The sequence below is a fragment of the Leptosomus discolor genome, chromosome 3 (assembly GCF_034619465.1).
Source record: "Leptosomus discolor isolate bLepDis1 chromosome 3, bLepDis1.hap2, whole genome shotgun sequence".
NCBI classification, from domain to species: Eukaryota; Metazoa; Chordata; class Aves; order Leptosomiformes; family Leptosomidae; genus Leptosomus; species Leptosomus discolor.
This window is the reverse complement of record NC_141393.1, coordinates 39,009,086-39,031,737: the sequence shown is the minus strand read 5'-3', so window position 1 is coordinate 39,031,737 and position 22,652 is coordinate 39,009,086. Positions and strand designations below refer to the sequence as shown.

The window sequence follows — 22,652 nt, the reverse complement described above, 5'->3', positions numbered from 1 at the left end:
TTTAATTCTACCTAGAGTATATCCCATCTTCTTTCACATCTGCTTTGATGTGAAGTAGTCTGTTCCCCCCACACCACCACACACCCTCCCCCCCTTGACTACCTCTCCCAAAAGCTGCTCAAAGTCCACAATCAACTCCACCTTGCCAATTCTAGGCTGTGTAAGAGGCCAGATACCTGCAGCTGTGGAAAGGGAAGCACATCTGAAAAGTGTGCAAAGACATTGTGATTCTGATCTTAAACTGCTTTGCTGACTGAGGAAAAAAATTAACAGTTGTTAATGCAAGCTTCATATGACTAATGATCATATCCCTAGCTTTGGGAATGCTTTAGAAGCTACCTGAAATATATGGTGGCCTAGGGCAAGGGGCATGAAGGGTGAGACTGGGATCTCACAGTCTTTCCTCTCTCCTCAACATCACACACATTCCCTTTCACTCCTCTCCTTCCAGCTCTGGTCTCTTCAAGGTAGAGACTCTATAAATTCCCCCACATCTTCAAGGAACACAGCCTATAAGTGGGGGGTGGAGACAGCAGCAAATTTCCCAGATCAATGGCCATTTGAAATTCAGACATATGGCTGAAGCCCTACAGCTGCATGTGTTAATTACCTTTACATGTCCCCTGTAAAGCAGTCTGTTAAACACAAAAAGAAAACAGAAGAGAAAAAAGCCTTTCCAAGGGATTAAGTAAATAGTCTAGATTTTTGACCCTGCTCCCCGAGACACATGCCCATGTTTAAGAACACAAGCTCTCTGCCTTTCTCCCAACACCTGCATGCTGAGGAAGCACAAGACCCCTTCCATCTCTGGCCACATGCATTGAAGCTATCTCAAACTATCCCTTCCCCCTTCCAGTTTCCCCTGCCCAGTATAGCCTCTTCTCTCACCAGCCCCTTTCCCCTTCTCCTTTAGAGGACTAATTCCTGGCTGGCAACCACACTAGTTCCTGGTCTTACAATATGCCTTTTCATTTCCTCGCAGGCAAAGAGAATGGATACCTTGCTGCTATGTCTCTACTGCATGTGTGCAAATGAGGGAAGGGGGAACAAACCTAACTTTTTTTCACTGCTTGTTTCTGCAGGTTCCCCCCGCCCCAGATCATTAAGAGTAGAGGTTCAGAGTTTTAGTGAGTGAGCACAACTCTAACAGCTAGTTCACCCCAGGATCTGAATTTAGTCTAAAGTAGTTTTTGTATTTGATTATGAAACCGAAGGGATAGTTTTTCTATATGAAGGAATGAATGGAGAAGAATGGAGAGGCGCAGATAGGCAGGGTAACTGAGTAGTGCTGGAAGGACCCCCAAAAGATCTAACATGCTTCAGAAGGAAATCTATACAGCCAGAACAAAGCACATCTCAAATGTACACAGGATACAAGTGACACCACATTCTCAAAATTAAAATATTTTATTTCAAGAGAGAGAAGGTCATTCCCCAAACTTACAGACTGACAGACATCTACAGATTGACCATTCAAAATGAGCCCAAGACAACAGATCTTAAGAACAATCATCATTTAAAGGCATATTTGTGAACAGCTGAACAGTCAAGATGAAACCTGTCAAGTCCTCACACTTGAGAATTGCTTTGCTGCAATATCTAAAGGTCCGATCAGAATCTGAGCACCAAGCTGAGCACAGTGACATTTAAGATACAGATACAGCCAGGAGAAATTCAGTCTGTCAGGAAGACTTCTCCCATCCCTAGCCTTTATCAAGGCATTTTGCAATACATCTCCCTTACTGTCAATGTAAACCAAGAACCCAGATGAGCACATGGAGGGAAGCTATTATTCCAGCTAGATCTGTTCTAAAGAAGCTTTAATTCCCACAAGTGCTATCCAGGAACTTGAATAAACATTGTTGTTCCAGCTCCCCCCTACCTTATTTACAAGCACACATGCTCTCCATGCATTCAAGCTTTCCTATCACAACTCCATAGTTTATCTCTCTTACAGACAAACTTTGATAGAGTTTACGGTGCAAAGGAGTTGAAAGGAAAGTACTTCCAGTCCCTCAAGCAAACCCCTGCACCCACAACAAAATACATTTTCTGGTGCAGTACATTGATTTGAAACACACCACTAATGTTCACTAAATAATTCTGCAGGATGCAAATATGCAAACAAAACAGGGGCATGTTATGCTGGTACAAGAAAACTTCACTTATCTGAAAACCCAGCAATTTCTCCAATTTATCCTCAGATTTATTTTTAAGAAACAGCTACAGAAGACAGGAAGTCTAGTACTATTAATTTCAAAGTTATAACAATGCTGTTTTAAAGGATCTAGAGAAATATATAGCTTAATAGTGTAACATCTTGGCATGCTGATCCAGATGCTCAAAGAGCATGGAAAGAATTTTTTTAACAACTCTTTAAAAAAGAAAGGGTGTTGAGGCCACATAGCTACAAAGTATTTAAACAACAAAAACAACCCACAGATCCCAGAACTATTCCTTTTCTCTGCAAGCTGTAATTGGTCAGACACCAGAAATCTGTGTATAGCACATAAACAGTTAATACCTTAACAGATGTTGCTTAATCAATTGTTAAGTCTGCTTATTAGATCTACTCACCAGGCTACTCAATACTATGACTTAATCATTTAAAAACCTTTACAGCTGTCCTTAAGACATTACAGACATGACTAGTCTGTAGATTGCTATAATAATACTTGTAAACTACAATTTTATTAAGTCATATTATATAGACTAACCTACCGATTAGAAGAACTGTTGCTTTATAGATGAAAGCAGAGTTCTTGCGTTATATCAAACAAAATATACTTTAAAACAGAATTTGCCTTCTGCTTAAACTTCCCAATGAAAGTTTCTTCAACCTCAAATTTGATACATATGTTCTGAGGCCCACAAAAAAAGTCCTGAGGAAAACTAAATGTTTTCAGACAAGTCAGTGATGTAGGGACCCAAAAGGATTGTTTTTAATTCTACTGTTTAAGTAGTAAATTTGAGTTTTAATTTTTCTTCTAGACCTTAATATTTCAAAAATCCATTTGATTTACAATATATGTGTGTTTTAGAACACTGCTCTGCTCCGCAAAAGTGATCCAGTATATGCAGTACTGTAAGGTTACATTCCTCTGTTCTCACAAAAATGATCACAACTCCCAGTTAAAAGCTGGGTTCTCTCTATCTTACAAAATCTGCAATACCAGTGAACTACAATCTGCCATACCTGTGAAATTCACTTGCTTTCTACAATTAGATTTAAATGGAATTTAATAAACAATTTTGTAGATTATGTATAGGAATAGTGATAGCAACCAAAGAATTCTGAATACCTAGGAACTGGCAAACCTACTGATTAAAGTAACAGCTTTTTTTTTTTTTACAGAACTATTTTTATAAGAGAGATGCAAACTTCAATTCTGCTGCTACATTCAGCAAATATATGCTAAGTTCAGAAATATAAATCATAGAATCATAGAATGCATTGGGCTGGAAGGGACCCCCAAAGGCCATAAATATGAGCTGACCAAAATCTTAGGTGATACAAGATCCATCTACAGAATGTTTTATTCACAGCCTACTTAGGCCTTTGCAGGATAGTTTGTTGCACTAATCACTTCTCATTATGTCTCAGTCACCTGAGTTTTTATCCCAGTTTTATGAAAAGCAGCACACATTCCTGTTTCTCCCAGAGATGATCACCTGTACCCTGTTAAATTTTATCAGGGTAGGCTGAGAAACTGCCACCATCAGTGCACAGTAGGACAAACCAAGCATTTGCACATCCAGAGGACGTGGAGCATTCACATAGCACACACAGAGCAAATCTGCTGCTCTCAGGAAGCAGACTTGTTATATATGCATAGCACTGTCTGACATAGCACTACACATACAGCTCTGTCCAGAAGCATCAAGGTGTATGCACACACTTTGTGTACACATGTATATTTTACTCAGAAAAGACCTGACAAACATGTCAGCCCTGGTCTAGGAATATTACGTGACAACATTAAACAGTTCAGAAAGCAATTTTTGCATGAAAACTCTTTCAGACTTATGAACTTGTGTATTATTTATTTAAAAATAAATACATAGCAAAGGATGCAGAAAAATTGTTTGGGTGGCACTGCAGACATAGTATCTGCTAATGTGCTGCAAGAAATTCATCATAAGATGGTGTTCACCAGCTAGAACCATCACTTGACTTCACACTGCCCCAGTAAACTTGTATTTCTTTCACTTTACTGATGAAGGCCATACAATATTTCTCTATCTTTCCTGTATCCTCCACAAGCTGCTAAAGACATCACAGAGCATTTTCTCAGTATTTATGAGGTTGGAGAGGCAGGAATAATTTGGCACTTGAAGCTTGGTTTGTGTAATAGCACAGCTCCGTTTCAGATTTGATCAGTACCTCAGAAAGAACTGGAGAAGGTAAAGACCAAAGTCCCCATCGCAGGTTGTGGTCACATTTCAACTTGACATTTTTGTCAAGATATTATCCGTCTTCTGAGACATACTAACCACTGTGGAGGCAGCATGATACCCTCCCTGCAAGCAGACAGCACATGAATTAATGCCAGCTGCACCTGACTTCTTACCACCAGCAGACAAAGCTTCCAGGTCTGAGTACAGACAGTTCCATATATTTACATCAGCACAAGTCATCTTCCACTCGGGTTTGCCGGAGGAGAGTGTTCACCCTTTACTGCTCAGTCTAATTACTGACTCAGACTAATAGCTCATTACTGATTCAAATTGCTCAGTCTACCAGCTGCACAACTAGGCCATTAACATTTTCTAGAGGTAAGACTTTTGGAAGCCAGCAGGAAGAGGGCCACAGAATGGGCCAACTTGCTCACAATTGCAGCAGAGAATTTCCCTGCCATGAAGCCTGCCTTTAAGCCCATCTCTCAGTTCAACCCACAAAAAGGAACCCAATTCTAGATGTTTAATTGACAGGAATTTTAAGTTGTTAGTCTTGGGTTCCTCAAATTGCTTCAGTGTTTTCTTGCAGGCTGCAAACTCATTGGGCAAAGCTTTTTCCAACTCCATACAAGAGTCATGTCTACATGTGAGATAGTAAGCATAAAACAAGTTCAACGCAGGCTTTGCCTTCTGTGGGGTCATCAGAGCTTACATTTCACCAACATCAATGTACCTGCCCCAGGTTCAGGGAATTTCAAATGCTATTGCCAACTTTTGCAACAGGGAAAGATAACAAGTCAAAACAGGCCTGGAACTTTATGCACTGCAAGAGACTTTAAGAAAAAGAGAGTTCATACCACTCAAGACTCTTCATGACTGACACTGACAGTTTATCCAGCCCATATTTACTCTGTACTTGCATCATCTTTTAATCCCAGATTATAGAATCAAGCCTCCTCTCCCATTTCCTTCATTTGGTTGATTTAAAAGTGGTATCAACACCTCTCACAGTATCCAGAACAGTTAACAACCACTAACAAACCAGAATCCCCACCTAATTTTTTTTCCTCTTCACTCACTTCCAACCTCTTTACTTTTAACTCAGTTTCCAGTTTTAAGAAGGAAGACCAAGTGACCTTATGGAGATAAACAATGACACAGCTGCTTTTTACCTCCCTCTGTCTCCTGACCAGCCTACTTTTTAAACCTGCCTGATGACTGCAAAAGACACCACTCATGGCTGCAATATGCCAAATCTGTAGCTCTGAGCTCCTAAAGTCCCAGCATTCCTCATATAAAGAAAATAAATGTTCTATTTTGGTTTGTATTTGCTTGTTTTGTTTCAAACGTGTGGCACAATTTCCCTTTGGCTGGAAAGGAACATTCTGCATTCTTTAGGCAGGGAAGAAATCCAGTCTTGTTGGCTCCAAGGATGCCTTTCACTGCTTCTTAAAACATTAACAACCTCCCAATGGGAGAGAAGGGGGAGATCCAGCCTTCTAAGGGACAGCATGCATCTTCCAAGTCTCTCAGGCCTTTCAAACTAAGCAGCAACTGGAGTAAATCAATGCAAGACACTCCTTAGGAGAAAGTATTGTACAAGGAACAAGCTGGAATAAGGAACAGACAGCAATAGAAATCTGCCGGTTCTGGATAGCCTAATCCCACCCAAGAGTAACTGCATACCCTGAGTAAGGTCTTAGAAACTTGTTCTTCACTTGCAGGCCGAATTCAGCATAGAAAGAACAGTGGCAAATGTCTGAGCTGCAAAGTCCACACACCAAGCATGCCCTGGAAAACCTGGGTTTCTGCTCCACCTCCTACAAGCATGCCTCCATCTCTCCAGCCCCAGGTCTGCTCTGCCTTCCAGCCACAGAGCACTTTGCAGACACAGAACAAATCAATATATCCTATTTTAAACTTTTAAGTTTGGTGCCAATTTTATTTGATTTAAATTACCTTACAGGGCAAATTGTACAAGTAACTGGCATCGCACCATACAGCAACAACTGCAATGTAAACACGGGCAACCAGAGCATGGGATTTAAAAATAAAAAAGATTTCTTGCCAGCACTCTTGCCTGTTCTCTGCAGAAAGCTCCACAGAGCCACTTCTGGAACTACATGCCAAGCCACATGACCATAAACCCATTTCATTTTCTTTTCATCAGTAGTGAGAGGGCCTGCGAGTAGAAATCAGATGTTACCTCACATCTGGTGACCCATCATACCTACTGATCCCCAGAAATTAGGGGTAAACAGGACAGAAAAGAGGCCAAAACATTTGGAGAAAGTTATTACCGATAACCAGTCTTTTTCTCCTTCCAACATTGTCTCTTCTAAGGGAGAGTTAACATACTAATAAAGTCTTCATTTATTACCCAACAGCTTAAGCCTACCCATCTGTACTATTTCTGAGTCAGAGAAGCCTCCATCCAAAAAACTATTTTGCCCTGAAGACTTGAAAGGCACCAGCATCACACAAAGTTTATTAGCTCCATATTTTATATTCCTGTATGAATGGGACAAAAGAAATCACTGTGAAAGTCTTAGCTATTCCTTTTCCTCCTGAGAGCGCCTATTCTGTGCCAGATAATGTTCTTTGACTCAGAGACCCTCATCCAGGGATGGAAAGGAGTCTGCTGTGCAGTGGGAAAAGTCCAAAAGCTCCCAAGTCAGATGGCAGTTGCCCAAAGTGATGTCAATTTTCCATGATGTGGCTTTACAACAGAAAGGTCATCACTGACCCAGGTCCTGCTGGACTCCTCTTCATCCTGCCCTTTTTTGTCTTCTTGCAAAGGGCAATCTTTGCAGAAAGAGTCTGAATGCTCAGATAGAACGGATAGTTATAATGCATGCTGGCTAGCCATCAGCCTTCAGAGAAGCCAGACCTCCAGCAACCACCTTGCTTCAAGGAAGCCAGGCTGCTCTTTGTTCCAGTATCAGGTCCTGTTGTAAGGAGGTTGGAATTTTGAGTCAAGGTAAATTAAGTAAAAAAAACCCACACCCATAAGAAAGACAAATTCATTTTTAGATTAGGCATTCATCACTAGCTGAAAAAGTAATGCTATTTCCATCAAATTTTGAACCAAATTATTTCAACTTCTAAAAGCCCTCTTGATTTTAAAAGACCTATTTCATAATTGTTCACAAGGATTTTTCTAATATGATGGAGAAAAGCCAAAGTGGCTTATGCAGAGGCTTCAACAGATATGAACAGATTCAGAATGGGAGGGGACAGAAGTTTATGTGACTGCTTGAAGCATGCTGGCCCAAAGAGAAACATTTTCCTTTTCTTGACAGCTACTGCACAGGATCTTTCTGCAGCCACATGACCAAACGTACCATTCTTGAAACAGGATGCTACAGGTAGCACCAAGGAGAATCAATTTATATTACAAATTTTAGATTAATTAATTGCATTTGGAGGGGTTTGGGTTTTTTTATGTTCCAACCTCTGAGTTAAAAGGAGTGAAATGGGAAAGACAAGTTCAGATGTTTTCCCTTTTTGCTCCTGTTTCTTAGGATGTCATCTACTTCAAATTCTAGAAGAACAGACTAGGACTAGTCAAGGTAGGAAGCCTACAAACAACCTCCACTCAAAAATAATGCAGAGTTCAAGAGCTACTTGATTGCTTGTACTTCAAGCTAGACTAGCAATGATTGCATTAAAAGAATAACAACAACGTGTTCAGGTACCAATTATACATTAACATGCAATTTTTACATGTTTACAGAGACATAGCCTTATCTAAAATAAGGAGAGGGTTCAGCATTCAGTCTTAAGTAGTTCTCCTTGTATCTTTCTTCTCCCTACCTTCTCCTAAGCTACTATATACACCCAATAGACTGGAGAGCAGATATGCTCAAAATGTATCCCTGCTCTAAACATAGCAAGCCATAATTTCTGTTAAGTGTTTTCAGGACTGAATTGACAGCCCCAGCATGGAAGCTGTTCTTCAAAACAAAGTGTTGGCATCAAGGTTGGCATTTTCCTGCATTTTGAAGTGTTGGGAATAATTAATTTAGAGAGTTGGCAGTAAAAATCCTGTTTCAGATATCAGAACACAAAACTTATCCCAGGAAACAGCCTTCATCCTCACCAGCAGGGGTGAGGATGCATTCAGCACTGTTTTCCTGTAGCAAGGCAACAAACTCAAAATTTGACTCTGAATAGCAGGTAGAGGGCAGGCAGAAGGGCTGAAAATCAGGGTATGGAGAAGGCCTAAAGACAAACTTCACTGCTCCTCAATGTATACTCCAATGGTCACCCCTCGCAAGACTATTTCAACGAATGAAAATCAGAGGACAGAGAAGGGCTACGAATACACAGAGAACAAATCTAGTGCCTTTCTCAGGAAAAGCAAGGACTGAAGAAAGGAGTGTAAAGGAGGACCAATGCCTGATGCATAAAAGAATGAGGTTTCCAAGCATAGCCAGGCTTTAGTCCAGCACTGCTCCAGCTGGTCAGAGAGTTTTACTGCAAAACGTTAAGTAGTTAACTTCAAGGTGAACAAGCAGAGGTTATTCTGTGCCCGCCACTCCTTTGTGAAGCTCTGCTTTCATCTATTACATCTCAGCTGAAGAGCACAGAGCAGAGCACACCATTTTCTACTCCACAGGGTGATGCATGAACAGACTGTCATCTTATTCCTTCTACTGAACAGGGAGGTCTAAAGGCACATAAGCCTCCCACATGCTGAGCTGGTTAGGAACCCTGGTTCTGAGCTAGCCCAAGTAACTTGGCTGAGCAGCTGCTCAAAATAAGTTGCTGAAGCACAGGACTCCACTCACCTTTCCTTCCTGAATTACCCTGGCTTGATGGTTTATCAGTTACAGAACCTGAATGGGAGGAAAAAGAAAAAATATATTTATTTAGATGCTGCATGATCACACAGAACATGTAATGTCACATTAATATAGTCAACATCTCAACCCACAAAGTGTCTGTTTTACTTGCTAACAGATCAGATTAGGATCCAGAGAGCCTGTGGCTTCAGCCAACTGGGACAGCATAATGAGGTTTTACGTGTTAAGATGTTAAATCAGGATGAAGGTAAACAAGAAATCTTTAGTAGCTGGATCCAGTGATTTGAAATAGCTCAACAGAACAGTGTGCTAGTAAGAAACCTGGAATAAATCCAAGGGCAAGAAGGAAAGATCAGTAATAGTCACTTCTTTCATTTGCAAATGACAGGAAGAACAAATCAAAAACAGGTGGGGAAAGTGTGCAGGGAATGCAAGGGCAGTATTCAAAAGGAAAGGGATTAAGTGGGAAAATTTGCAGAAAATGGATTTCAACCAACCCCTGAACATCCTCAGCTGTTTGAAAAGGGACACTGAATAGGATCCAACATGGTCTCAAACAGAACACATCTCAGGTTTTTTAGTATAACCTAGATCACATAGTATCTATGATTCCACACCTATTTCTGCAGTTTGCTTTAGTGTTTCATCACACAGTTTTCCAATAAAACTTGAACTGATAATAAAAGCTTTTTGAACAAATCCATTACACCAAAGCATGTAAAAATCTATAACAAGCTTTTTTTTTTTAATAGATTTATTCCCAGGAAACTGATTCTTCCATGCCCCATTACTAAACAGTTCCAGTGATTACTGATCCTTTAGGAAACCTGGATCAAAAGTCAGCTCCAAAGGAGGCAGCTCTGCCAGGCTCGAGTCTGGTCAAGACAAACTCTAAACAAACTCTACTGCCCAGGCACTTTCACTTGTAGATCTGTTCATTACAGATCTACTGCTGAATTACATGTAGGATTCAAAGCCTGCCTGGACGCGTTCCTGTGTGATCTACTCTGCTCTGGCAGGGGGGTTGGACTACATGATCTTTCAAGGTCCTTTCAAACCCCTAACTTTCTGTGATCCTGTGAAGCACATACGCAGTATTAAGTCATCATCTGTGTGTCCTACAATACACCATGACTTTACTTTCCTGGTAATGCAATTTTGTAAACAGCCCATGACTAAACGAATAGATCAGCAAAACTCTAAAACATGCCCTACCAAAGCCATATACTGGAAATGGTGGAAGAAAGTCATATTCAAAGGTTTAAGCCAACTTACTGTAGCATTTCACCTTACACTAAAACAGGATATTAATCTCATTTTCTTTCCACATACCTGTGAAACGCCAAGCACCCCCTCAAGCTACATTGACTCACTGGTTCCCAGATAGTTCTCCCACTCAACTCAAACCCTCATGCAAGTCACTATGTTTGCTTATTACCCTAAAACACCCTAGAGCCAAGAGGACACTGAATAAGGTGAGAAGGATTAAAAAAAAAACAAACCTAAAGCTTTGAATGCTGTCATGCTCCCATCTAAAGGGCAAACATTGCAAGCTGTGAGAGAAATACATTATCCCATGGGGTGCAGATTGCAGAGCATGAAGCCAGAGGCAGCAACACATACATGGTACCACTGAACATGTTAGAAACACACTCCTATGCTTACTGTCTTCTCTTTTTTTGGAGGGGGGGGAAGTGGGCAGCACAATTCTAGTGCTGCCCCTCAATTCTCCCAAACAGCACAGAACAGCTGCCCACCCCTCCCTGTGCCTAGGGAACAACAGGGAGCTGCCACAACAGCTCTGTTCACCTCAGCTCACAAAGCTAGACTATACAATAGGGATCAGGGCCATATGACAATCTAAAGCCCAATCTCCTCCTACTTGAGCTATGAGCTGCCATATTGAACGGTGGGGAGAAAAGAGACAAATGGCATCACTCAGTTTCAAGTACAGAAAATAATGATTTGGGCCCAGTAAACCATAGGGTGACAAAGCAGTGTCAGGCCAAGTGCCCAGAAGCATATCACTTAATAGTGACTGTCATGAGTAACAGCCTGGCTCTGGACCTCCCTCTTGGGAGCTGGGGTACAAGCCCAGTGCTGTTCAGCCCCATGACACAAACATGGCGATCCTGGAACTGAGGAATATGGTCAGAAGACCCAAACCTATAACAGCAGGATCCCAGATCTGGGGGTTAGTAGTCAACAACTACCAGTTTCTCACAGAACCACCTTATTACCAAACTTTTAACTGAAGTCACTCTGAAGGCAAAATGACTCCATGGCTCACTAAATACAGCCCCAGAATCACTTTAAAATACACCTCCTGGAAAAAAGTTATCCCATCTGTTAGGGGAATATCTGGTTTTGGTGTACACAGCAACACTGTGACTTGGCTACCACAGGCTGTAACCTTAGTGGTTTTTCCTCAGTGAGCCTTGTGGTGTCTGTACCCTAACTGCACGGTGGCTGTGCCACAGGCCAAGCTCCCTTGCAGCTTCCCAATGCCAGCAAACACACAGGGAGATAAGCACAACCACAGTGTTAAATCGGGTAAACTGGCCAAGTCACCTGAAACAGTTACACACTCTCAACAGGATACATTCTCCCCAGCCCCCTTTGGTTATCAAATTAGTATTTGTTGAAGCCACTCCCACAGTACCTGAACATACAGGAGTTTTGTTCTGCACAGAAGAGCCACTAATAGGCTTGCCATCAGGCGTCACACACCAGCAGTATCCAGTGTAGGTATGGCACTGCACCTGTTTAATAAAACAAAGAGCAGGCATTTCATTTCTTACTCTATCACCCACCACTTTTATTATAATGCAGCATCATAGTGGACGTCCCAACCCAGGCACATCACAAACATGCTTCAGAGTGAGGAGGTCACACAAGAGTGTGATATAGTTATCTTTTTTTTCTCCCCGCACCTCCTTCCCTGAAGAAAGGTTATTTCTCCTACTCCAGCTCCTTTAGCTGCAATTCAAGAGGCAAAAGATACAAGTCAGCTGAGAACACATCAGTCTGGGGATGCAGCAATTGTGTCGCTCATTCCACCCTCTGCTAAATCCCATTTACTATTTACCATTAAATAGTTGTCCCACTGCATCCCAGTTGGGATGTTGAAAGACCATCCTGGCCCAATTCCACAGCCACTGCTTGACAACAGCATCTGAGGGTGTTTCAAGAGCATTTTGTTCAGTAAACACAGAAAAATGCAACACTGACTTGTTATGTTAAAAACCTTCCTGAGACAGATTTAAGCTCTCTCCTGTTACTATGTCAACCTCAGCTGGAGGAACAAAAACCAACATGCTTGCTCTTCATGTATTGACAAGGACTTAAGAATATTTGATGAAGGCTCTAATGACCCAAAAGGTACACAGCATAAGATGTATCTTGCTTAACCTTTAAAGCTCTACTTCGAACATCTGGAGTAACCCAGTTCGTTCCTTCACCAGAACGACTAGTTCAGATGTGGACCTCTACAGTGAGAACAGATAAATCCCAGTCTAGCAGACTAGTCTAAGTAACTTCTATACAGATAATAGTTCATTGGCACTATAGTTTCATCCAGCTTAACAAATCTAATTACAGCCTTTGCCTCAGCTTTCACAGAGTGGTCAGCATTTGGGTGAAATTTGGGATGCCTTTGACTTCCCTTGAAACAAAAGTAAATGATCATCATACAGACATTGTGCAAATACAAACAGGTTCCAAAATCCTTTCTAGCAAACGCTTTCAGTTGTGGCTGAATGGGCATATCAGTACTTTCAGCATCTTGAAACAGCGTAGAAATGCCTACGTTACTATAAGCTAGAGATGGCTCCTTCAAAACATTTCTGAAAAAGTCATGAAATGAGATCACTTCAAAAACTGCCTTTTTATTTTATTTGCAAATTGAATTCTGTCCATTCTCTTTTTCCAAAGAGGTGCATTGAAGCCAATTTCCTATTCCATTTCTCTCCACACAGAAGAGTGATGGGGTGTTTGTGCCATTCCCTTCATTAGGGATCCTTCAGAGCTAAACCAGTCATTCCCCCTTGCTGACAGCTGGCTTCGATTCCCTAAGGTAGGGAGTTTATTCAGAGACTTAACGACAGTCTTTTTAAAAGGCTTTGAGTATCACATAAAACATGATCCAAGAGCAATTATAACATAGTACCATGTGTTTATCTTAAGTTTTGCTAAAGTGCAAATCAATCATTTTGCCCCAAGCAAATTCACTTTTAGCAGCCAAAAATCAACAGTAATCTCATGTACCCATTACTAAAGTCACTGTCACTGCTATCTACACATTTTCATTTTTATTCTCTCAATATATCACAAAATTGATTGCAAATTACTCAAAAGCACTATATTATTGAATATAATTAGCAACAGTCAAGTTGCAAAATATTTCTTATTGCTCAATCTAATCGGTTGCACATTCAAAACGAGTGTGGTGGAACTACTTGGGTTTCTGTGTTTATCTTTGCTGACCACACACACATTATTGCATTCCCAACAGCACAACAAGCTGTCTTTACACCTGAGCATTAATTGTAAAAATCAACCAGAGATGAAGCCAAATTCCAGGACAGGGTCTTGAATTTGTAGAGCAAGACCATTCCATGTCACATTACAGAAAAAAATCCAGTGTACCCAGCATTTAAAAAAAATTCAAGTGTTAGTGACTTGACAGTCCTTCAGCCAAGCCTCCAGAAAACAGCGAAGTACATGGCAGAGGAGTCAAAAAAATGTATTGACACAAATTTAGGAGAGATGCAGTAACTAAGAGCATGCTATGCAACTCATCTCAACAGAGAGCTACCAGTTACACACACTTATTTATGCAAGCCAAGCACATTACATCCATAAAAGCAAAGTAATTTTGTAAATAACTACGCTAAGGTATGCTAGTCTTCCTTGGACTGGTATCCCATGACCCCTTCTTCCCCCTGCTGCCATTAAAAAAAATCTCAAATTGACAGCACTTTCACAACCACCTCATGTTCTACTGCAGCACCAAAGGACTTCCCTACCACAGGTAATAGCAGCAATTAAATCCCAAACCTTATCCTAAAGGCCAGACACCCATGCATGAAGAACAGACACTTCAGAAACCTCAAAAATCACTGTAGTTGACTTTCCTAAACATCTTCATGTTGGGAGACACTACCTTTCACCATGATACCTGACCAGGTCTCAGCATATTTAGATAACATAATAGCAGCCTACAGTCTATAGAGTTTGCAGCTTAAAGGTCAGGGGAAAAAAAATTGGTACACTTTTCAGTTATATAGCACAGGTATGGCATTAAAAAATGTAAATGCAACAGCTGATCCACTACCATTTGTAAATACTGCGTGTAAACACAAACTCTAGTGTCAACTATTCCAGAGCACCTACGGTAAGGAATCTTAAAAATTCTTGGGTTTACTTTAAATTTTTCTGATGAGTTTCCAACGATCTTAGGTTACAATTTTTGTTTCTAAATCCATTTAAATCTTCTACTTGAAATTCAACCTCATTCTAATCCTACTCCCATAGTAGCAAGATTTTTAAATACTGTTATACTCAGAAGCGTAACAGTGTAAAAGGGACAACTGTTTACTGCATAGATCTAATCTTCAGTTATTGAGTTAATCTGGGCCCTACCAAAATACATATCAAAAAGCATGTTTGACTTTTTTTGGCACTCACTCTAAGGCTAAGCCTTTTGTCAGAGAAAATACATTATCAAATTTTTATGCAAAATTTAATTGTCTGCTAACTAAGCTGCAGCTACAGAAGGCTTATTACTGCTGGAAATGCACTTGACAGTTTGACATCTCAAATTAACATACACATTAAGTTACATAATAGAGAATCAGAGAAATAAAACCTGCAAATCAGTTGAGGTCTTCCAATAGATTGCCCATTAACACCTACACTTCCAAAAACTGAAGCTGCATTAAAGCCCTGCAAGCACCCAAATCCCTGATCATGCTGGAGGACACTGTTCCTGTTTTTCATGGGCGAGAGAAATGCCATCTGAACTTGCCTTAACTGAAGGATGAAAAGCACAAGGGACAAATCCCACAAAAATTGCTCTGCCACCACTGCCCAAATTAAGAGTGTAGCAGCAGCAGCTCCCATATTCCCCATCATTATGATGTGTGAAATCAAACAGCAGCTAACATACAAGCCACTGACCACATGAATAAACATGCTCTCAGCAAGTTCATTACAGTATGAAAACATGAAAAGCATAGTCACTGGCAGACAACTCTGCCTCTTAATTTCCTGACAGAAAAAGAAGTTACTGTTTGGGTTTCCTCAGTATCCCACTGGCAATGCCAGAATCAGATTCCCAAGCAGTCCAAAGCTTCAACAAGCAAGCAGCAGCATCTCTTTACAGTCATTTGACAAAGAAGGATCAAGGGGTTGTTTCCAAAAGATAAACTGGAAATGGGAGAGAAATTGCATGCACATGTATGGGGGGAGAACAGGGGCAAAGCAGTAATTCTGTGATGGCTGAAACCAGTCTCTACGGAGTCATAGAAAGACAGAGTTTACTATAAGAGGCTTGAGAGCACCTTGGACAAGCACTGGGCCGAGCATAGGAACAGCAACACTCAGACTAGCTCTTCATTGCTGTTCAGATGAAGAGTTTGACAACAGATTCCTGCACCATTGCAAAACAGACAAACATTTCCTAGCTCCTTCCATAGCGGAGGGCAGACCAAGGGAAGAAAAAGACCTCTTCTGCATTCAAAGCAACGCTTCCATGAGAGAAGAAAAAACACATCCAGTTTTTGAATGCCACTGCTGAGAGGGTGAGGGAGACAGCATAGGTACTGCCCACACTCACAGCATGAGGCAAGGCTCCAAATCCTGGCTACACCCAGGTGCTCCTTGTAAACACTATAAAAACAGCTAAATAAATTGTTCCAAGCCAGTAGGTCATCTGGTCTGACCCAGAGGGCAGAAGCTTCAGTGTCACACAGCAATTCTTTAATCAAGCCTTTCCTTTGTTTGAGCCATTGAGGCTGGTCTAGAAAATCCTCTGAACCCAAGTTAGCAGTGGACAACTGGCACACTGGCCTGATAGCTCCTTATCCTAACTCTAAAGCAGTGATGCCTCTGTTCTGGTTTAAATGTCTTGCTGTACTGCTTAGACCCTGGATCTTGTCATCCCTTCTGCTAGATTAAGAGCCAGCTGACTGTTGTCAGAAGCCTGCCTTGCCTTTACAGACAATTTTAGGGAGCTATGAATCAGTTTGCATCTTAAGTTTGAGCTTCTTTGGGACTGCTACCACTTAAATAATTTTTGTCACTTTTTCTGTTCCCTGCTTACATTTAATTCTTCCCAAATGATGCTGTGCAGACAAATATTCCCACCAGGGCTTTATGCAGCAGCCACCTCCCTCAACTCTATGCACCATTCAAGAAATGCTTGCTCCACAGGAATTTCACTATTCATATAACCAGGGAAAGAAGTGATTTGTGGCAAAAGAATCTTAGCCATGGTCAAGGGAATTCCCAACACACACTCTGGCCCAGATACCATTTTTAGCTCAGGAGAGGGATCCCCGAGAGGCTCTCAAGTTTAAAGGATCACATTCTGTGTCAGAAGCAAAGAATGATCTTACATTGTCACTTTCCACAAGGACATCCACTCCCACTTTAAGAATCTGTTCCTTCACTGTCTTGACTGGTATTTCTTTGAAGAAATGCCGTATATAACTAGAGTTGCTACCTCCTTACCCATCTATGTGTTACCTTTAGCTCAATATACAAACAAGAAACACAACGAGAGCTGCAGGAAGAAAGCAAGTGCATAAGCAGCAGACAAATCTGCAAGCAGTAATCAGAGAGGTCCAGCTACAGTCTTTTATAGCAGGGATGTCTTAAAAAAAGCCAGAACCATCTACTAATTAAAGCCCAGATTCTTCATGAAGAAAGAGTTTCTGTAATCTATCAAGACAGACTGTGTGCTTTCCTTCTGAAAGGAGAGGTTAAGTCCTTGAGAGCTTAGTATTGATGGAGTATGAGCACTGAATAGTGGAATAACAGACAGTATCCAGGGAATGCGGGATGTGTCTACACAATGCCCTGCAGCACTGTGCTGCATTAAGAAATGAGTTTGTAATTCTGCCCAGCATCATGCTACGGAAGGCAATGCAGAGGAACAGACTTGGATCATGAAGTCACGCTGAAGGCTGAGGGTTCCCCACATCTTTAGAAAGAGGTCTGTTTGTGGGACTTGGGAAGAAGCAAGCGAAGGAACTTTGTACACACATTAGCACAGCACAGAATGAAACTATTGCTATGGACTATAATATAGATCACTCCTTCCAAACAGACTTGGATTACCAGATGTGAAGTGCTCTGGAAGCTATCTGACAGCGGAAGACTGCTCTGACAGTCAGCCCACTCACTGATCCCATCATAAGATGGGCACGTTTGACTGATGCACTCACTTTAAGAGAGGTCTCAGTGCTGCATCATAACTGCACCAGCAGTTTTGAGAGCCCTAAACTGAAAGAAACTCTCCAAGGATACTTGCTCTCAGCCACTTGTATACAGACTTACAAAGGAAAAGAAACCACAGCTGGACAGTGGAAGGTGGCAGCAAATAGCAAGACACAAGAAGCCACACAAGACTACACCCCCAAAACAGGGTTAACATTATTCATGTTCATCTTAGTCTGTCTGAAACAGATCCCATTTAAAACCTCAGCAACCTTTTCTAAAAAATGCTTGGGGGAAAACTATGAAGAATGCAAGTCTCTCTCAGCCCATGGCAACAAGCCCAATGGCACTAGGCAGCAAAAGAAAGTGTGCAGATTACCCAATAGAGTCTGTTGTTTATGAAGAACAGATCACAGCAGGTTAAGTGCAGCATGGAAAGGGAATGGCATTTATGCAAAATACAACATAACAGCAAAAAAGGAGAAAGCAAGTCTTGGGAACAGAAACTGGGTTTAGTCATGTCCAATTTTGCACAACAGTACATGACCTCAGTTTTATACAAATAATCAAACTATTACTATCAAACAGACATTCTTGTGTTGTGAATAACGCAAATCTGCATGCTTATATTACTGTGGGCTAAGTGCAGAGAGCTTTTGTTATAGGAAGCAATATTCCCCACACAGACTGAAATATAAAGAAATAGGAATTCCAGAACAATTCATCAGGTCTGCTCCCATTTTGTCATCCCATCATAGCTGCAATGCCACCACCTTTTCCATGCTGCAAATCCATGCTGCATTTTTAGATGCATAAGCAGTGCTAAAAAGGGATTTGATAAGATCTTTGCAATACACAAACTCCCAGAATAAGGGAAGCAGCACACTTGGTCCATAGAAACAGTTATGAAAAATCAGTGAATGGACAGATGCATGCTCCTCTTCATGCAGTACACAAAACCCATTATAACTAGCCATGCCTAGCATACCTGGCCATCCAAGCAACAGAATTGGCAGCAACACTTCTTTTCAGTCTATATTTTACAGACAATGAAAAAAAGAGAGATTATACAAGTGTTTAAGACACACAGGATGTCTCTAACGCAGTGTTTAAATGCAAGCCAAAGCAAGGTCTTTTCCTTCAGGTCCTCCTCCCTTTCACCCTTGTTACCACATTTAACTGTTGGGTCTCAGAGCTGGTTGCCCTGCATGGAAGCAGGAGGTAAGGCAAGCATGGTCTCCCCTCTCCAGCCGCTGCCCCCTGCAGCACACTCTGCCAGTCACAGAACAGCATAGTAATCCTCTTCACCACCCTACAGCCCCATCTAATTTGTGGTGGATCCAGCGCCAAATTCAGTTTTGTACTGCGTGCAATTCCAGGAGCTGGAAAGGGCAGACTTGAGATGCTTTCAGAGATACAGTCTCACTTAGTGCTGCTTTCAGTCTTTATCCAATTTCTAATCAAGAGGCTGATGATAAACCACAAAAGCAATAGTTCAATCTAGTTAAAACCAAGCAGGTTCTGTGAACATACAGTTCCCACTACCAAATGCAGCTCCCAAACCTGCACTGTTCATGTTTTCCACTCCTGCAAAACTTTCAAGAATTTCCATCAATTAGACAAAAACACAGACCTTTTGAACTCTGATGGCAAGGATGATGATCTGGGCCTTAACACCTACTGTGTATGCACCTACAGAAAAGAGGCTCAGCTCAAGACCTGAAAGCAAGTCATCCACACCTTCAGTGAATACTCTAACAACTAATTCTAAATATATGCATCAATCTTTGTTTCCCCTCTGATCAGAATTTTTCTTCTACTCAAAAAAAATCCCTTCAATAACAGTCATATAGAAGGGAGGAAGTTGTTGAAAAAGATTACCTTAGTCAACTCTAGATATAGGGTATATTACAGAAGCATAGGCATCTGCTTAGATTCTTGCTGGGATGGGGATTCAAGGTTGAAGACCATAGTGAGTATTTCTCCTAGAAACTTTGTTGAGAGATGGTGCTGTGTTCTGGACTTTCCAAGTGAGATTTTGGAGTTCAGATTGAGCAACTCTTTGGGTACTGGTTCAGAGCTGCCTTCAGCAAGGCCTCAGGGACTTCAAAACTGGCCTACACAGCCTCCCTGCAGAACAGAACCCAGGGGTGCTAATTCTCCACAGAAGAGATGCAGTATTTAAACCACCCCCATCAGATGAGATCTATTCATAAAATCTTTAGGTTGGAATAGACCTTTGGGATCATCAAGTCCAACCGTTGATCTAATACCACCATGCCCACTAAACCATGTCCTGAAGTGCCACATCTACATGTTTTTTGAATGCCTCCAGGGATGGTGACTCCACCACTTCCCCGGGCAGCCTGTTCCAATGTTTGACTACTCTTTCAGTAAAGAAATCCTTCCTAGTGTCCAATCTAAATTTCCCTGGTTGCTGGAAGCAAAAAAACCTGTTTAGATTCTTCACCAAAATTCTAGGTTTTATACATCCTTTTTAAAAAACAAAGTTTAATTAATTTGGATCAGAAGCTATAGGAAATATTTGTCTCAAATGCAGGCTGAAACCAGTTAGCTTCCTTGGACGCTGTTTTTCATTCATGTCTTATACAGGGACAATGACCTTAAATGCTGCAATATAAATGATGAAGCTGATCCTGAGGTATGTGGAACATGGGGTATTTTCACAATCCAAGGAATGATATGAATTTCAGTTAATTCCAGCTACAAAGGGATCATAGGCTTCCTTCATCATGCCAGGTAAAACAAAAGCATTTTAGTGTTCACAGATAGGACTGAATGGAGGAAGAATGCAAAATACTGCTTGGCTGCCAGCTGAAAGCACGCAGTTTTTGTAAGCAGTTTCATTCTGCCCCTCCACTGGCAATCTACACTAGCCAGGGAATGTGCAGGAAAGAGGCCCAGCAACTGCTCTGCAGTCCAGACACCAGTACCAACCTTCCAAATAAATATGTCTGAAACAAAGCTTTATCAACTGCACTCAGTCCAGCTTATCAGGATAAAAATTTCACCTGCACCCCCCATACTTTACTCTCCAAGAGGCTGACAGGTGACAAAGACATTGAAAGTCAGCTTTCCTTCCCCCTTTTCCTTGAATTATAGAGTTTAACATGGAACACTTAGTTGGCCCACTGTACTAGGCTTTGTAAGTATTCCCCTCCAGTGCCAGCATAACCTGAGCAGCTCTACACAAAAAAAATCGAATTTCAACAATTAAGAGTGCAGTTAGACTGCAATAAACTGCAGCCACCTTCTCTTACCACCACCTTCCCAAGATAGTCCACACTGAATACAAAATATGATGCTGCTCAAAAGTAGTATGCAAAGTTGGCAGAATGGATAATACTTTTCCCACTTCACCATTAAAAAAGCCAAACAAAAACACTCCCACACACCAGATAATGGGAGGGTAAGGCTGAGGAGGGAATAAAAATTTTTTGTGGGTTATCACAAAAAATAATCTTTCCCCTCCTCTTCCCCCAGGCATCACAAAGTGTTTGAACCAGTCCCAAAGCTTTTTGTCTTTCTCATCTTTGAAGCCAATATTGATTATATTTTGGAATTTCTTTTTTTACCTTCAAAAGATTTTGCAAACAGTAACTAATGAATCTTAAAATTTCTCTGAGGCACAGGATATCTAGAGCAGTGCTAGATACAGGGAAGCTAAGGCACCCTTTAAGTTGTATGAATTACCTAAGTTCACAAAGTAGAAGTCATCAGTGTGGAGGATTTCGGCTTTTGAGATGTGTGCCAAACAGAGCAGATCGCATACCCCTCCTACCTGTCACAGAACTACACATGAGCCATTTTTAACACCCAGTTCACTTAGCACTGAGACACTACTCAATGTGCTAGCCATAACAGACCTAAGTATCACTTCATTTCTACCTTGCCTCAGCAAACTACTTTTCCTCTCAGAATCTTCTTCATGAGGGCTTTCTTTTTGCCTTAACTACTTCAACTTCTCTGAAATTCTGTAGGACCTCTCTCAGTCTAACTATTTTTGAAGGATGCTCAGTGACCAGGTCTGATTATCCTTTTTCCACAGATATCAATGGCCCACAAACCATAAGCCTCCACTGCAACCCCTGCCTGAGGTAACTAGTTCTCAAGAGAAGCAGCATTATGAAACAGTCTACAATCCAGCACATCATTTAGTTCCAGCAAGTGAACAGTGAAGAATCAAAACCCCAAAGCAGTCTCATCACCTCTCTGCCAGACCCTCAAACCACAATAGGGCATAGAAGAGGGAAGAGGATCAATAGACCACTCTTTCTTGCTAGGATAGAAGCTGCGCCGGTAACAGCAGAAGCTGCGCCGGTAACAGCAGAAGCTGCGCCGGTAACAGCAGAAGCTGCGCCGGTAACAGCAGAAGCTGCGCCGGTAACAGCAGAAGCTGCGCCGGTAACAGCAGAAGCTGCGCCGGTAACAGCAGAAGCTGCGCCGGTAACAGCAGAAGCTGCGCCGGTAACAGCAGAAGCTGCGCCGGTAACAGCAGAAGCTGCGCCGGTAACAGCAGAAGCTGCGCCGGTAACAGCAGAAGCTGCGCCGGTAACAGCAGAAGCTGCGCCGGTAACAGCAGAAGCTGCGCCGGTAACAGCAGAAGCTGCGCCGGTAACAGCAGAAGCTGCGCCGGTAACAGCAGAAGCTGCGCCGGTAACAGCAGAAGCTGCGCCGGTAACAGCAGAAGCTGCGCCGGTAACAGCAGAAGCTGCGCCGGTAACAGCAGAAGCTGCGCCGGTAACAGCAGAAGCTGCGCCGTCCACCCTGTTCTGCGTGAGCGACAGCTCTCTGCAGCTCATCTTCAGGGAAAAATCAACATGCCCTGCAACTTGTTTTTGTTTCTGTGCTATGCTGGAGGTGGATGCCATTACATATGTATGTGTCTCAAGGCATGTTGACTGAAAGAAAGCTTCCAGTTGGTTAAACAAGTCCCCAGCTTTCAACATTTTCACTTGAGTAACTAAATCAGGGTGTGCACCC

The 22,652-nt window shown here is 41.7% G+C and overlaps 1 protein-coding gene across 1 annotated transcript in view; it reads right to left on the bottom strand.

Annotated features, from left to right (window-relative positions):
• The window catches only part of SMOC1 (SPARC related modular calcium binding 1), a 129,028-nt gene that overhangs the window by 54,641 nt on the left and 51,735 nt on the right, over positions 1-22,652 (bottom strand). The window contains exons 4-5 of the mRNA XM_086462987.1: positions 11,869-11,968; positions 9,192-9,239 (exon numbers count right to left, since the gene is read on the bottom strand). Of these exons, the coding sequence (XP_086319113.1) occupies positions 9,192-9,239; positions 11,869-11,968 (148 nt within the window). The remainder of the gene's footprint in view (positions 1-9,191; positions 9,240-11,868; positions 11,969-22,652) is intronic.